The following is a 14635-nucleotide window of genomic DNA, read 5'->3' on the forward strand; positions in this document are numbered from 1 at the left end:
TCTTCATAAAAAATTCTTCAGCCTCATCGAGAGCCCCAGCCCGGAAGCCTCCCACTTCCCCCAAACACACGAGTCCTTCTTGGCTTTGCTTTCTTCCTTCTGAGGACTTCCCAGGCCACCTTTCTGGTTATTCTGCCTCAACTCTTTTGCCCGCTTAGTCGTCCATCCCACCTGCCACGCAAAACCCTGCCCCAAGGCAGTCGGCTCTTGGCATCCCTGACGCCCCCAAGCCAGTGTTTCTGGGAATCACAGTCACAATGCTGGTGCAGCTGGGCTCGGGCCAACATCCTCCAGCGATGCCACTTCTCCTGCCTCCCTCCACAGTGGCTCTTCAAAATACACTTCTCGAACATCCACACCCCCTCCCACCCCCAGTTCTTTCTCAACTGATAGCCTTGCTTCGGTTACCAGGAAAAAAAAAAACCCGATCAACAGGCAGTCAGTTCTTCCAAGGCCTCTCCAGGTCGGGTGGCTGCCAAGAGGCCCCTGCCCACGTGCTCACTGTCTTACTTCACTCTTGTCTCCGTGGAAGAACGAGTTTCGCTTCTATCCAAGGTACGAGCAAGCTCTCAAGACAGGTGGGACAGAAGGACAGGAGAGAGGAGAGAGGGGGGGAGGAGGACAGTGAAGGAGGAGGAAAGAAAGGGATCCAAAAGGCAGCTGGGAAATGCAGACATTTAGGAGCGTCTGTGTGTTGCTTCTGTAGTAGACACGCTTTATTTATACTGCCCACAAAATAACTGTGGATGGAGTTTGGTTTTATACTCTGGAGATGGCCGGCAGAGAGTTTTCACAGCGACCCTAGAAGCTCATGGTCATGCTGGAACCCAACAGTGAGGCTTAATTGCACAGGCAGCTATTAATTACGTTTTAAATTTGAATTTTGGAGAAGGAATGAGAATTACTTAAACTAATGCCATTTGAAAGAAACACTTTGACCTTGACTAGTACAGCCATGCTTTACTCATATTAATATACACTTAGTTCCTGGGAAAATATTCATAGTAATTCGTAATTAAATTCACAGAGCAAGAAGTGCTTTATGCTTTCTTACTTTTTAAAATTTCCCCATGAATAGTGTTTCTCTCCTACATGAAATTTCTAACCTCAAACTCCACAAAAAGCAACTCCAGGAAGGGTTGAGCTTGTTTGCGCAGCGTCTTCACAGTGACCCCCAGTGGCAAAGGGAAAGAGCGTGTTTCACTAGCACTGTGGCTTTCCAAGTTCCATCCTATGGCACGTCCACTTTGTCAGAGGGCCTTGACCCTCGCCTCTTGTGTTTCTGTTTAGAGGGTAATCCCGATCTCACACCCGCAGACACACACATCCACGTTCACACCCGAGTTCCAGACATGTTCTTTGTTCTTGCACAGGCATGACCAAGACTGTCACCTTCCCGCTTAAAGTAGCAGAGCCAAGAGCCCCTGCCTTTACTACAAGCTTTTTCAGGTGAATATTTTATTTTTGCTTTCATATTTTCAGATTTAAATAAGACTCAACTTTCTCTTTTAAAGTTTGCGATGGAAGTTCTTCTCTCCCCGTGGGCAAGCCTATTTACCCAGGTACTCTCTTTGCAGATGGGCTGATTTATAACATATAATTTAACTTATCTGAGTTGTACATGCACAGAAACTTTAAAATGTGCGAATATAAATACAAAAGCTGTGTGCATCTGAGACATAAGTGTGATGCCCAGACCCGGGAAGTCACACACCTCTTGTCAGTAGTCACAGGGGACTGAAGGACATGCACAGCTTATGACCCTTTCTTTACAGTGCACACCTACCTCTTTCCCCGTTCAAGTTGACACCCAATTTAAAAATTGAAATGAGAAGTTGAACAGAACTGACGAAAACAATTTTCCCAGGGACCATGACTCTCTTAACTTTAGCCACTGTTCTTAGCACATTCTTCATTGGAAAAAGGAAGACGCACCGTTGATTTTATGGGTCTCACTCATATTAGATATAAGCTCAAAATCACGTAACAAGGAGTCAAAACACAGCTTACATGAGTCGCACACTAAGTTGCTCTCCAATAGGATATTTTCATGCACATTAACTGATTCAGTGAACAGCAAGCACACTAATGGATACACACTCTTGATAAAATTATTTAACATCTATTAAGTTTCTTAATTCAAATACTAAGCTAATAATTTCAAGGAAAAATGGGAATCCCACGGGAGTGGAGGACAAGCACAGAAGCTAACGTAGTGCCCAGAAAGCAGGTCTCCTCCATGAACTGCGCGGTTGGCAGGCTGTAGCTCATTCACTCCTTCCTGAGTGGTGGCTGAATGGATGTGGGGAACTGAGGAGCCCCCCTCTCTGACCAGAGAGAGGCTTCGTGAGCCCAGGGGCAGGGAGCCTCAGTTAACATCACCCTGGGACGCTGACTTTTCCAGATTAAAGAGGGACACATCAAAAGGCAAAAGCTGGAGGAGGCAGCAGGGACGCACCTCCACCAACTCAGGTTCCCCCAGCTTCGGGCCCCCTGTCCTCTGTCTCCAGAGGAAACGGTGCCCTTTCCCAGCCAGAGGTCTCGCATTCCTTGGGGGGCGATTTTGTCCTCCAGGAAGACCTCTGGTCACGCTAGCTTTAGAAATGAAATTCATTTGCTGTGAAATAAATCACCGTGAAAGGAATTTCCAGACACATGTGCCTCCCTAGTGAGGCCTTTGAAGCGCCCTCTGTGGCAGACAAGTTCAAGGGTAATGCTAAAATACTCGGAGGAAAGGCTCAGGGGCAGACAACACGCCCACACAGCCACAGCCTCCGCGTTCCCTGCAGACAAAGCGAGTGTCTCTGTGTGACAAACTGCTCGGCTAAGGCAGAGCACATCCACAGAGCACGCAGACTCGGCACGCAGCACCCCACAGGCAGTGTGACCACCGCAGGACCACCGGAGCCTGTCGGGATGCGCGTGCACAGAGCCATCAGAAACACACTCACCGTGACAGAGGGCATTTCCCCACCAACCGACCAGTGGCGAGCCTCATCGATATCCATTTCCTCTGGTTTCCTGTTGTCAAAATCAAGAATAATAAAATCCTGTCCATGTCTGGGCTCAGACAAGGAGTCTGCTGATCCCCAGTCCCGAGTCAAGGCTTTTTCTCATGATTCGGACTTTATCCTGCTCTGCATTTATCCCATCTCTGTCATCTGTCACTAACTTGTCTCTCTTCTAGATCATTCCCATCAGCACACATCCATGTTTGAACAGCTCCCATCTTTCAAAAGGCTTTTCCATAATCTACATTGCAGTGCCCCATACTCCCTGCCCCTCTCTACAGGCAAACTCCATGATGCTGTCTGGAATCATGTTCCATTTCTGCCAAACCCTCTGATCAAAGTCACCGGTGACTTTCGTGTGTCACTCTTGTCTCCACTGGATGACCAACTAAGATCTGGTGTAGGTACAGAGACTGGAGGCGTGACGACTCAAACCCAGTCACTCTTACTCTCCTACTCCCTCCATACCACTGGGTCACTCTGCCAGGGGCTCCCAGGTGAGAATAACCAGTCACCCGAAGTTCACAGAGGAGCCTGAATTGAAACTGAACAAAGCCAGCGAGGAACAGAGAAAGTCATCAACCCATAGGAGCAAAGGAACGTGGGTGCATTCCGTCACGCTGTAAGGGCAGTCTCACTACCCAGCAGTCACCACCTGCCACCTTCATGGCTGTACGGGCTTCCTCAGTTTCCGCAGCAGGCCTGTGGTGACCGTCCATGCCCCCGTCTTCCTCTCGGCAGCAGAGCAACGGCAGCGTCCTCCTGAAAGTCCTCTTGTCCCTGGCTCCTGAAACACCACCCTCACCTGGTTCTCCGCCGCTTCTCCATCAGCTCTGCTCTCTCCGCCCCAGGCTCCTTCTCTTTCCTGATTCATTCCTGAGGGCTGCTGTAGGGAACCGCTGGCTGACTTAGAGTCTGGTAGCCAGCGGTCCACACCCAGGGTGTCAGCATCCCCACACCTCCACCCCAAGGGCTCTGGGGAGGACCCTTCTGGTCTCTCCCAAGTTCTGGGGCTCGGGCACTCTGTCCTGTGGCATCGTGACGCCGATCTCACCTCCATCTTCACATGGCCTCCGACCAACCCGCTCCGTGTCTCAAATAGCCCTCCCCCTTCCCTCATGAAGAGGCAATGGCTGGATTCCAGGGCCCACTCTCAATCCAGGATCACCTCATCTCAAGACCCTTGATTACATCTGCAGAGATTCTGTTTCCAAAGAAGGACACATTCACAGGTACGGGAGGCAGGGTGGAGGCCTTAGACGGATCTTCTGAGGGAATACAATTCAGCTCACCACACCACTAAAGGCTAACAGCTCCCCATCCAGAACTCCAGCCTGGAACTCTCCCCAGGACACAGTCTCATATCTAACATCGTCACTTAGGTCCTACAAGCATCTCAACGTCTGCATGTTTAAAATAAACTCATGATCCCTGCTAAGCAGTTTCCTCTCTTAACGTTCCAAACAGCAGTAAGTGACATCACCGTGGAATCTGTTCCTTTGGTTAAAACCTTTGGCGTCATCCTTGACTTCTTTCTTTTATATACAGAGCAAGCTACCAGTAAACTCTGTTGGCTCCACTCTCAAAATACACCTTGACCCTGACAACCTCCCGCACACCATCACTCTCTCATTCAAACCACCTCCCTCTGCCCGTCAGACCCCTCTGACAGAACCACCCGTGGGTCTCCTTGCTTCTGCCTTCGTCCCTCTTCAGTCTTGTCTTCTCCAGAAGCCACACTGACCTATGAACACAAATCGGATCTTGTCTCTCGGCACACAAAGCCCTTCAGTAGCTGCCCATCCCACTGTGGACACAGGACAAAGCCCCTGTCATGGCGGGAGGGCCCCACCTGATCTGGGCTCTGAACCTCTCTGATGGCGGAGCCTGCCGCTTCCTTCAGCACACTGAGCTCCAGCCCCGCTGGTCTCTCGATTCCTCCCACTGTCCATCTAGTTCCGATCCTTGTCTTGCTGTCCCCTCTGCCTGTCCACTCCAGACACTCACCAGACTTGTTCCCTGACTTCGTCAGTTCCTCTTCGAAGGCTGTCTCCTCAGACCTCCTGTCTAAAGTAGCATTCCCAGTCACTCTTAGTGACTCATGGCACCTGACACTGCACTTATCCTTTATCAGTTCTCTGTCTGCTTCCCCCATTCCAGTAAGACCCCCAGAAGGTCAAGAATGTTGTTTCGTCCACCACTATATTCATGACATCAGGAACGGTACCTGGCACTTAGGAGGCACTCCTTTGTTAGTTTGCCTAATAAATAACTAGATTTTTTTTAAACTAGATAAAGCAGTATATCCATATTATAAACTGATTTACAAATTTTCAAATCGTACTAAACCAATAGAAGATAATACTCCTGAGCATTTGGGACATAATCAAGAGGTATTCCTGTAAGAATGTCATCATGAATTCTTCTAACCAACTAGTTTTCCAGCACTGACAATACCTGCTCTAGAAGTTGTCAAAGGAGCTGTTTCTCACACAGACGTGTGTAGAGATATTCTGATGCATCCCGTCTCATAAGAGGACAGTGGCAAAGCAGAGCCCCCATCACTGTAACTGACGGCGCTTCACCATACTAAGTCCCACGGAATTTCACTCAGCTTCACCAGACTTTTTAAAATTCTAACATGTTTCAAGATCATCCCCAAATAAAGTGTTCAAGACAGAATTGGTGTGAGAGAGAAGATGTAAGGTAAAGAATTGGCACTACTGGCATCTGAGACATGGGGGCTCATATTAGACTCCCATCACTTACCAGTGGGAGCAAATTCCCTGAGCTCTCTAAGCTCAGCTCCACATATATAACTGGGGTGAGACCCCCTGGCTGGGCAGGATACTTGTGATTATAAGATACGACACAGCTCATTTCCCTTGAATTAATATAAGCTGTGGGCCAAATCGCAATCCCCTAAAAAATGAAAATGTTCATCTCATAAAGCTGACTGTCTGGGGTCTTCTATGGCCTCACACGTCAGAAAAGATGACATATTAACAAAGGGCTTATTTTTTCAAATGGGGAAGAGTCAAGAAAATAATTAAATATGTACTGAGCTCCAACCTAATCTAGTGTCTTTCTAGGTAGTTCAGCAGATAGAATTAATGCTACTTACTGACCATGAACATTTTGCTGGTCCAACAAATGCCTGATAACTGTCTATTGAACAGCAAATTAATGAATTGGCTAGCAAAAGGAGCAGTTGAATTATTAGTGTATGGGAGTAGGAATTCTAAATAGCTAGAGGACTTATTCTTTGACAAAGCACTCAATGTCATCTGCGTGGTGAGACTGTGCCTCCCTCACGTCAAACCTCTGACCAGCCACCAGCACAAGGCCTAAAACACATCAAGCCAAGATGAGGACACTTCCTTCCAGCCTCCCCCAGCCCCAACCCACCTGAGGCAGTTAATCTACAATGTGCAGATGAATCTGAAATCATTTTAATTTTTATGACACATTATTAAACATTCAAAATAATCCCATTATAGTTTCTATGTTTAAGTGTTATCAAGCCTGATTAATTTGAATTGGCATGGGTACCAGTTTGGATTACACAAGTTTACCTAAACTATGAATTATGTACAATAAAATAAAATACAACCGGTAGAATTCCCTTTGAATCTTTTTAAGAGGAAGATAGTTGCTGGCATTTGTCAGTCAGTTCTAATTAGAGATGTCTTTATTCTTATATTTGTAAAGATTATCTCATTTAATGATCACAACAACCTGCTGAGGTAAGTTTTACCATAATCTCACTTAATTTTAGAGATGAGGGAACATGGCTCCAAGAAGTCGACACACAACCAGGATGTAAACCGTGTGCTTCCCAACCCTGGACTTTTCCATCTGAATCACTTAATAAGGAAACTAACAGAGGAGGGCCTGCTGATGTAGCAGGAGCCAGAGACCAGGAGGGAAGGGCTGCTGGTAACAGGGTTTGTATGGAGCTTCTTGGCTCCTGTGTCCCTATGAAAGAAGAATTCAAGCAACACATACAATACAGTGAAAGTACAGCAAAGTTTGTTAGAGGATAGAGGAAAATACTCTCAAGGCAGAGAGTGGGTCATCTCAGAGAGGAGACTGACCCTGCACTCCTTTTGTCCCTGGTTTTACTGAGATTCCAGGGAAATTTCTAGAGTCCCACCCAGGTACTACCTCTTGACTTTTGATAGACAGCAGGATTACACCAGATGTCAAGCCCTTACTGAGCACCCAATCGAAACCCACAGGAGGAGAAAATTTACAAATACAATGAGATTAAAATGACATACTAAAGATCTAAAGGTAACCCTTGGTCACCTTGGGCCCCGCTGTCTGGTTCTAACTGGAACTTGTTTTTACAGATTTTTATGGCCGGTGGCCTTTGCTATTAATTATCCCATTTTTCTAAGTCTTGGAATGTGTGGTCTGTGTACAGGTCACAAAGGTCCCCTTTTCATCTTGATAGGACCCAGGTCAGGGTAACTTGAGTTCTTATTGGTAGAGGAGTCTCTAGACATGCATTCCGCATCCCCAAGGATAACACTACCACACAAACACACACACACACACAATGTGTTTGCCAAAGTGTATAAGAGCATTTTGAAAAGATCAATATATAGAGAAAAATATATGTAAAATCTTATACAATTCTGATGTCTTGGTGTTTGACTTTCAAATAGTATAGCCATTTCCCTTGACACTTTATTCTCATTTACTCAGTAAAAACAATCTTCACAAATGATGCAGAAGCTTGAGTCTTGTCTAGCCTAAAGTTTGTAACATTTTACATGTATTGGATAAGTAACTTCATCAAGAAACTAATTGGAATATAAAACATAAATTAATATATCCCAGCATAATAGTAATATTTTTAATATGGTGCACAACATTTATAATTAACTTATCAACATAAACTTCCTCCCCAGGAATACATTCAAATACACTCAAGTCCTGCTTAGGTAAAAATGGGCTACCTGTGTCAAATAGGCTTAATTTAGTACAAAGTAGCCACTGCCTAAAATAGACTTCCCCTCAGAAAACTGTATAATTATGTACCTTGGTAGATAAGATTCTAATTCAGATACCTTAAATAAAAAATAGTCCTCTGATCTAAATAGGTCATCTCCTTTAGCCAAGGGCAATACTTCAGGAAAAATGTACACGAGGTGAGAAGAGCCCCTTACATAGCCAGCCAAATCAATCCTAAAACCAACAGGGTAACAGATGTCACAACCAGATTGCCCTCGCCATCCCAATTGAAATGACTTCCACGTGGCAAGTCCCTGGTTATCACAGTGCTATGAGAACAGGACGAGAAATGTCAGTGGGAACGCTGGAAGGAGCACCTCGGAAAGGCCCTCTTCTCCATAAAGGCAATCAAGAAAACACAGCAAAAAATAGTCAAAGTCAACTTTTCCAGAGCTATGGAATTAACCAAAGCTTGCAATGATCTTTAGGGAATCTATCCAAGAAAAACAGTTGAATCTGACTTGGAACGATAAGTCACATGGTGTCTGAATTTGCACTATTTCCATCCCCCAGCTCTGCCATAGTCTCGAAAACTGAAAATCCCACAACCATGGTGAAAGTCACTAACCTAGTAACCTTGAAGAGGATAGGATGAGGTTGGGGAACACCAAAACCACCATTTCCAGAGAATTATCTAACCTGTCGCGTGGTTCCCTAAAAGCCCCTATACATGGAGTTTTCTTTATTTGACCTGACAGAGCTTACTTGGTGTGAACAGCCTCCTTCTTGAGAAAGCATTTGTCAGAAACAATCAGTGGCAATTGTTTAACATTGCTGCTACCTCGGGCAACGAGAACAATGGGGACAAAAAACACAAGTTGACCAAAATAAACCTTAAAAAGAAAAGCTTGGGACTGACCATGAAGATATTTGACAATTTTGTATGTATGTACAATCTGGAATCTTAAGATCCACATTCTGAGCTTTGCGTATGCTCAGAAAAGACCAGGAAAAGCCCCGGATTTCCACGTCTAGATAACCCCAAGCTTCAGCATACACAGAAGGTGAAGGTTAAGGCATAGTTGCAAATTATCTGCCTGACCTGAGCGCAGAAGCCATGGCCCAAATGCACAGGGAGACTGTAGGTCAATGCTGAGAGATCACAGCGCTCCTCTCTGTCTAATCGTTAACCAACCACTAAGTGGCAACGCCCAACAGACTTTATAGAATTGGTTCAGGGAAACTACTAAGCAAATAGCAGTAACAACTATAAACAGCAACAAAACAAACCATGTGGGGGAGCAGAATCTGATTTCCAGTGTTGTCATACTGTATTACTTAAATGTCCAATTGTTCATGAAAAATCACAAGACATGCAAAGAATTACCAACCAAACACAAGAAAATAAGCAATCAACGAACATTATCCCTGAAGAAGCCCAGGCATTAAAATTTGTAGACAGAGACTATTTTTAATATGTTCAAAGAACTTAAGGAAATCGTATCATAAGAACTAAAAAAAAGTATGAAAATGTAAGTAGATACAGAAATTTGTTTGTTCTGGTGATCAAACCTAGAGACTAGCACATGCTAAGCAGGTGCTCTACTACTGAACTAAAACCCTGGCAGAATTTTTTAACTCTAGATAGGAAAATTAAAATAATTGAAATGAAAAATTTATTGCAAAGATTCAACAGCAGATATGATCAGGCAGAAAGAAACAGAAAAACTGAAGATAGTTCAGATGAAAGTGTTCTTTGTAGTCTGAGGAGAAGAGAGAAAAAGGAAGGAAAAAAATTAAACAGAGTCTCAGAGACCTGTGGACATCATCCAGCACACCAACACATATAATGGGAGTCTGGACAAGAAAAAGGAAAGAAAAAAAAGAAAAACATAGTTTGAAAAAATAACAGGTGAAATTTCGCCAAATTTGATGAAAAACATTAATCTACACATTAATAACGGGGATGAATTTGAAGAAAAAACTTTACACATTTGTTTTTTTATTTTTTTGTTTTTTTTTTTTTTGAGTCAGAAGTGTTTTTTTTTTAATTATTATTTTTAAGTTGTAGGTGGACTCAATACCTTTATTTTATTTTTCTGCAGCGCTGAGGATCAAACCCAGTAGTACCTCACATGAGCTAGGCGAGTGCCCCCACCTCTGAGCCACAACCCCAGCCCTGAGCCTGAAGTGTTCAAGTGCAGGCGACAGGAGAGGGGAGAGGGAGTGTGTCCAGGTCAGCGCCTCAAAGCTGCGAGAGGATGTTGGGGGCCAGGCTGCAGGTAAAGAAACTCCCAGTAAGATAAACTCAACTAAAAGTTTCTTCTCCACAATATCAATAACACGAAGAGAGAGCCTACAGAGTGGGAGAGAAAATCTTTGCCACAATAGAGTACTAACCTCCGGAATACATATAAAGAACTCAAAAGACAACACCAAACAAATAAAACCCAAATAACCTAATCAATAAATAGGCAAAAGGAATTGTACAGACACTTCACATGATGAAGAAATACAATTATTCAATATACATATAAAAAAATGTTCACCATCTCTAGCAATGAGAAAAATGCAAATCAAAACTACTCTAAGCTTTCATCTCACTCCAGACAGAATGGTCATTATCAAGAATACAAGCAATAAGAAGTGTTGACGAGGATGTGGAGAAAAAGCTACACTCATACAGACTGCAGTGGGACTGCAGATTGGAGCAACCACTAAGGAAAGCCGTATGGAGATTCCTCAGAAAACTTGGAATGGGACCACCATTTGATCCAGCTGTACCACCCCTCAGTTTATACTCAAAGGACTTAAAATCAGCATACTGATGTGACACAGCCACATCAATGTTTATAGAAGCTCAATTCACAATAGTGAAACTATGGAACCAATGTAGATGTCCTTCAACAGATGAATGGATAAAGACAATATGGTACATATATACACAGTGGGATATTACTCAGCCTTAAAGAAGAATGAAATTATGGCATTTGGAGGTAAACGGATGAAACTAGAGAATGTCATACTAAGCGAAAGAAGCCAATCCCCAAAAAACCAAAGGCTGAATGTTTGCTCCCATAAGCAGATGCCGATCCACGGTGGGGTTAAGGGGATTTGGGAAGGACAGTAGAATAAGACTGACATCATTACCCTATATACATGTATGATTACACTATCAGTATGACTCATATACAGCTAGAGGAAGGAGAAGTTATGCTCCATTTGTGTACAATGTGTCAAAAGGCATTCTACTGTCACGTACAAGTAATTAGAAATGATAAAAAAATGAATTTTTAAAAAGCGTACATACTGAAGAGTGAGAACCGTCCCTCCCTACACCCATCGAGTCCATTCTTTCTCTTGGTTCCGAGAGGAACAAGTCTGGACATCAGACTTCTACCAGAGACGCTCAAGAAGAAATGTTCATAGAATGCCCGCAGCTGAGGAAGCCTGGTAAAACCACCAGGGCCCAGCCAGTCGCCTGCGGAAGCCCACCGGCCAGTGACGCCCGGCCACGCACGTGCTTGGGCTTCTTAGTGCTCCAGCCTCAACTATGCACAAGCAGTGAAAGGTCATCGAGCATTTGGAAAAGGCTTTGCCATCAAAGGCACAGGCTAAACAACCAACCAGTAAGGAACAAGTCCAGGAACAAGGTACATCTCAAAAGGGATGCCTCCGGAGGCCCTGGGGGGCCACCTCGGAGAAGGACGCTGCCGTTGTGAGACTGGAGCAGCGCCGCCATCTTAAAAAACAAAATCACACCACCAAAATTCTAAAAAATTTTTGTTGGCATTTAAAAAACGATATCAGAAATGAAAAACCAGGCCTCGGAATGTAGCTCAGCGGTAGAGCACGTGTCTAGTATGTGGGAGACCCTGGGTTCAATCCCCAGCACTGCAAGCAAACAAATCAGTAACTCAGTACCAAGAGAAAATTCATCTGAGAGCTACAACATGCAGTATGAAGTTACAAAGAGAAGAAAAGTGGCTGTGAATCACTATACAACGTAAAACTGATCTGAAGAGCAGGCATGTCATGCGGAAAGAATGCGTCCCTGAGGGTCCCTCCAGAGTTACTTCAGACGGACACACTGAGGCCCCTCACTGGGCCTCTGCACCAGGAGGAGACTTTTCTGGTTTCTGACATGCCACTGACAGATAAACCCATGATCTTTTTTTTAATGAATTATACATATAAATGAATATATATATGAATTATATATGTGAATAAATAATTACAAGCAAATAATATCTTTAAGACATTAAAAGACCTTTTTTAAAATATAAAGAAACAAAGCAAAAACACAGGAAGGCTCCTTTTTGAGAGTACATTCAGTTAACTGTTTTTTTTTTTTTTTAAGTTGGCGATGGACCTTTATTTTTTTTATTTATTTATTTATTTATTTATTTATTTATTTATTTATTAATATGCAGTGCTGAGAATTGAACCCGGTGCTTCACACATGCTAGGCAAGTACTGTACCACTGACATACAACCCCAGTCCCTCAGTGAACTCTTATAATAACTAACTAGACTGTCCAAATTCTGCTATTAGCAGCTTATTTCATTGACTTTATAAATAAGTAGTCCATGAGTCTTGTGTTTATTTTCTTAGATCTCAGTTACCTCACATTTATGTATATGGAATTTTGCTATATTCGCTGGTGATTTTTTCTTTAGTCGCATAATACAAAAAAATTTACCAACATTAATCATGTTGTATTTTATTAACAATGCAATCAAGTCACGAGAATGTGTCACCTTTTAAATATACCCAAACTCCTGACATCTTAAAATGATCCCTGTCTTCTGAAGGGCCACACGCTCACCTTGAGGATCAACTTCTTTGGCTAGCTTCAGTGCGTCTTGAGTTGGCCAGATCAGTATTGGCTGGAGTGACCGCCAGAACCCAGGCAGTTCTCCCTGGTTGATGAACTGCATGATCATCTCTCGGATCTGATGCTCGATATCTGGGGCTGGTTCTCCCACAGGCACCTTCGTTATTCCAGGTAGGTCGATTGAGGGTCAGGTTCAACACTGTGTGGAAAGGGGAAGAGTCTCACCCAGCACCTTCAATGCTCAAAGGACATCCACAATGCAGAATCAGCTGTGCCTTAAGTCAGCGTTCTGCACTGTGCCTTCTGAACGACTCCAGCCCAAGCACGTAGGAAGAGAAGCACAGAAAGGAAAATGGTTTTGCTCATTTCTCCTATTTTTGTATGATTGTGCTGAGCCAGATGACCGTTTTCACATCACTTGAAAGGCATTGATCTGCATGCCTAACGGTTTGCTCAGGGAGTTGCCACTGCCTGGCTAGTAAACTCGGGGCGTAATAAAACACTGAACAATAGAGGCACATGCTGTTTTGCCAGTATGGTTACCTCGCTACGAGTTGTGCAGAACTCCCAGGGTAAAGGCTGGCCCTTCCCTTCGAAAGCCTCCAATGTTCTTCATGAAGGTCAGCCCCATGGCCTGCAGGGGAAGCTGTCAGCCATCTGTGGCGCCCTGCATGCTCCAGCGGGCCGGGCAAGCAGTCAGCGGCAACGGGACTCCAGCCCAGCCTGGCTACCGTCCGTCCCCCTGGGTGCCAGCACCCAAGTCCCTGTGGGAAGTCACAACTGACACTCTGCCTCTAAAGGCAGCAGAGCTAGGGAGAGGAGAGAGACATGAAGATTGGTTCCCTCTAAAAGTTTATTAAGAACAGAGGCTATTTCCATCACTTATCATGAACTGGTTATCTAAATTTTAAGTTTCTGCCTGACAGTCTGGGGATAAAATCAGTTTATTCCTCAGGAAGAAAACAGAAATAGCCACAGCTCCACGGCAAACCAACAGGGAAGACTCGGGCATGACACCACACACTCCAAAGATTTTTACAAATACTGAAGATAATAAAATGGAAGTTTTCACATATATCTCTTTTCAAATTCTGAAATTTCATCATGAAAATAAAGAAAAAGTATAAATGCCTAGCTCAATTCTCATCTCTAAAAGGTCATCTCCTCTTGCCTCGCTAAAATCTTCTGAGTCTCTGAGCCATACCAGTTACAGCAGCATCTGAAAATGCTAGAAAATCAGCACTGTGTGTATCTTCCACACAAATAATGCATGTTACTTAATGTAGTAAAAGCTGAGGAGAAGAATTTGAAATTTTAATACTTTACTTACCATGTGGAGAATAGACTCGTAAATTAATGGGTATAGGAGAAATGCCTTTATTCATTCCAGTGACTCGATCTGTTTCTGCTTCAATTTCATGGCGAACTTCTTCGAAATCTATAAATTTTTTTCCTTTGCAATGTAGAAATTCAGCATATTCTAAAAAAAAAACACACCCACAAATTAATATAACCTCAAAGTATACATTCTGGACCACAATTATAAGGAAATATTTCCTTAAATTACAAGTCAAAGTATTCAATGTTGTCTCCTTGGCCATCATGTGGCAGAGAACACTATGTTTACAAAGTATCACAGATAAGATTCTAGGAATATCAAATAGTAGACATGCTGTGATTGCGGAATATGATCATTTTAGGTAAGCAATGGAGCACTACAAACCCCTGAACCATCCAGCATATCTTGGCTGTCTGAATGACGAAACAAAAACCAGCACCAGATAAAGAGATTCGATCTGGGGCTGCACCTCCTAATCCTGCCAG

The 14635-nt window shown here is 43.7% G+C and overlaps 1 protein-coding gene across 1 annotated transcript in view; it reads right to left on the reverse strand.

The window, feature by feature from the left end:
• Positions 1-14635, reverse strand: part of DNM3 (dynamin 3) — a 449604-nt gene that overhangs the window by 315593 nt on the left and 119376 nt on the right. Inside the window, 6 exon segments of the mRNA XM_079106450.1 lie at positions 12803-12839; positions 12841-12882; positions 12884-12901; positions 12903-12992; positions 12994-13010; positions 14142-14291. Coding sequence (XP_078962576.1) covers positions 12803-12839; positions 12841-12882; positions 12884-12901; positions 12903-12992; positions 12994-13010; positions 14142-14291 — 354 coding nt within the window.

The sequence above is a fragment of the Sciurus vulgaris genome, assembly GCF_902686455.1.
Source record: "Sciurus vulgaris genome assembly, chromosome: 12".
Taxonomy (NCBI): domain Eukaryota; kingdom Metazoa; phylum Chordata; class Mammalia; order Rodentia; family Sciuridae; genus Sciurus; species Sciurus vulgaris.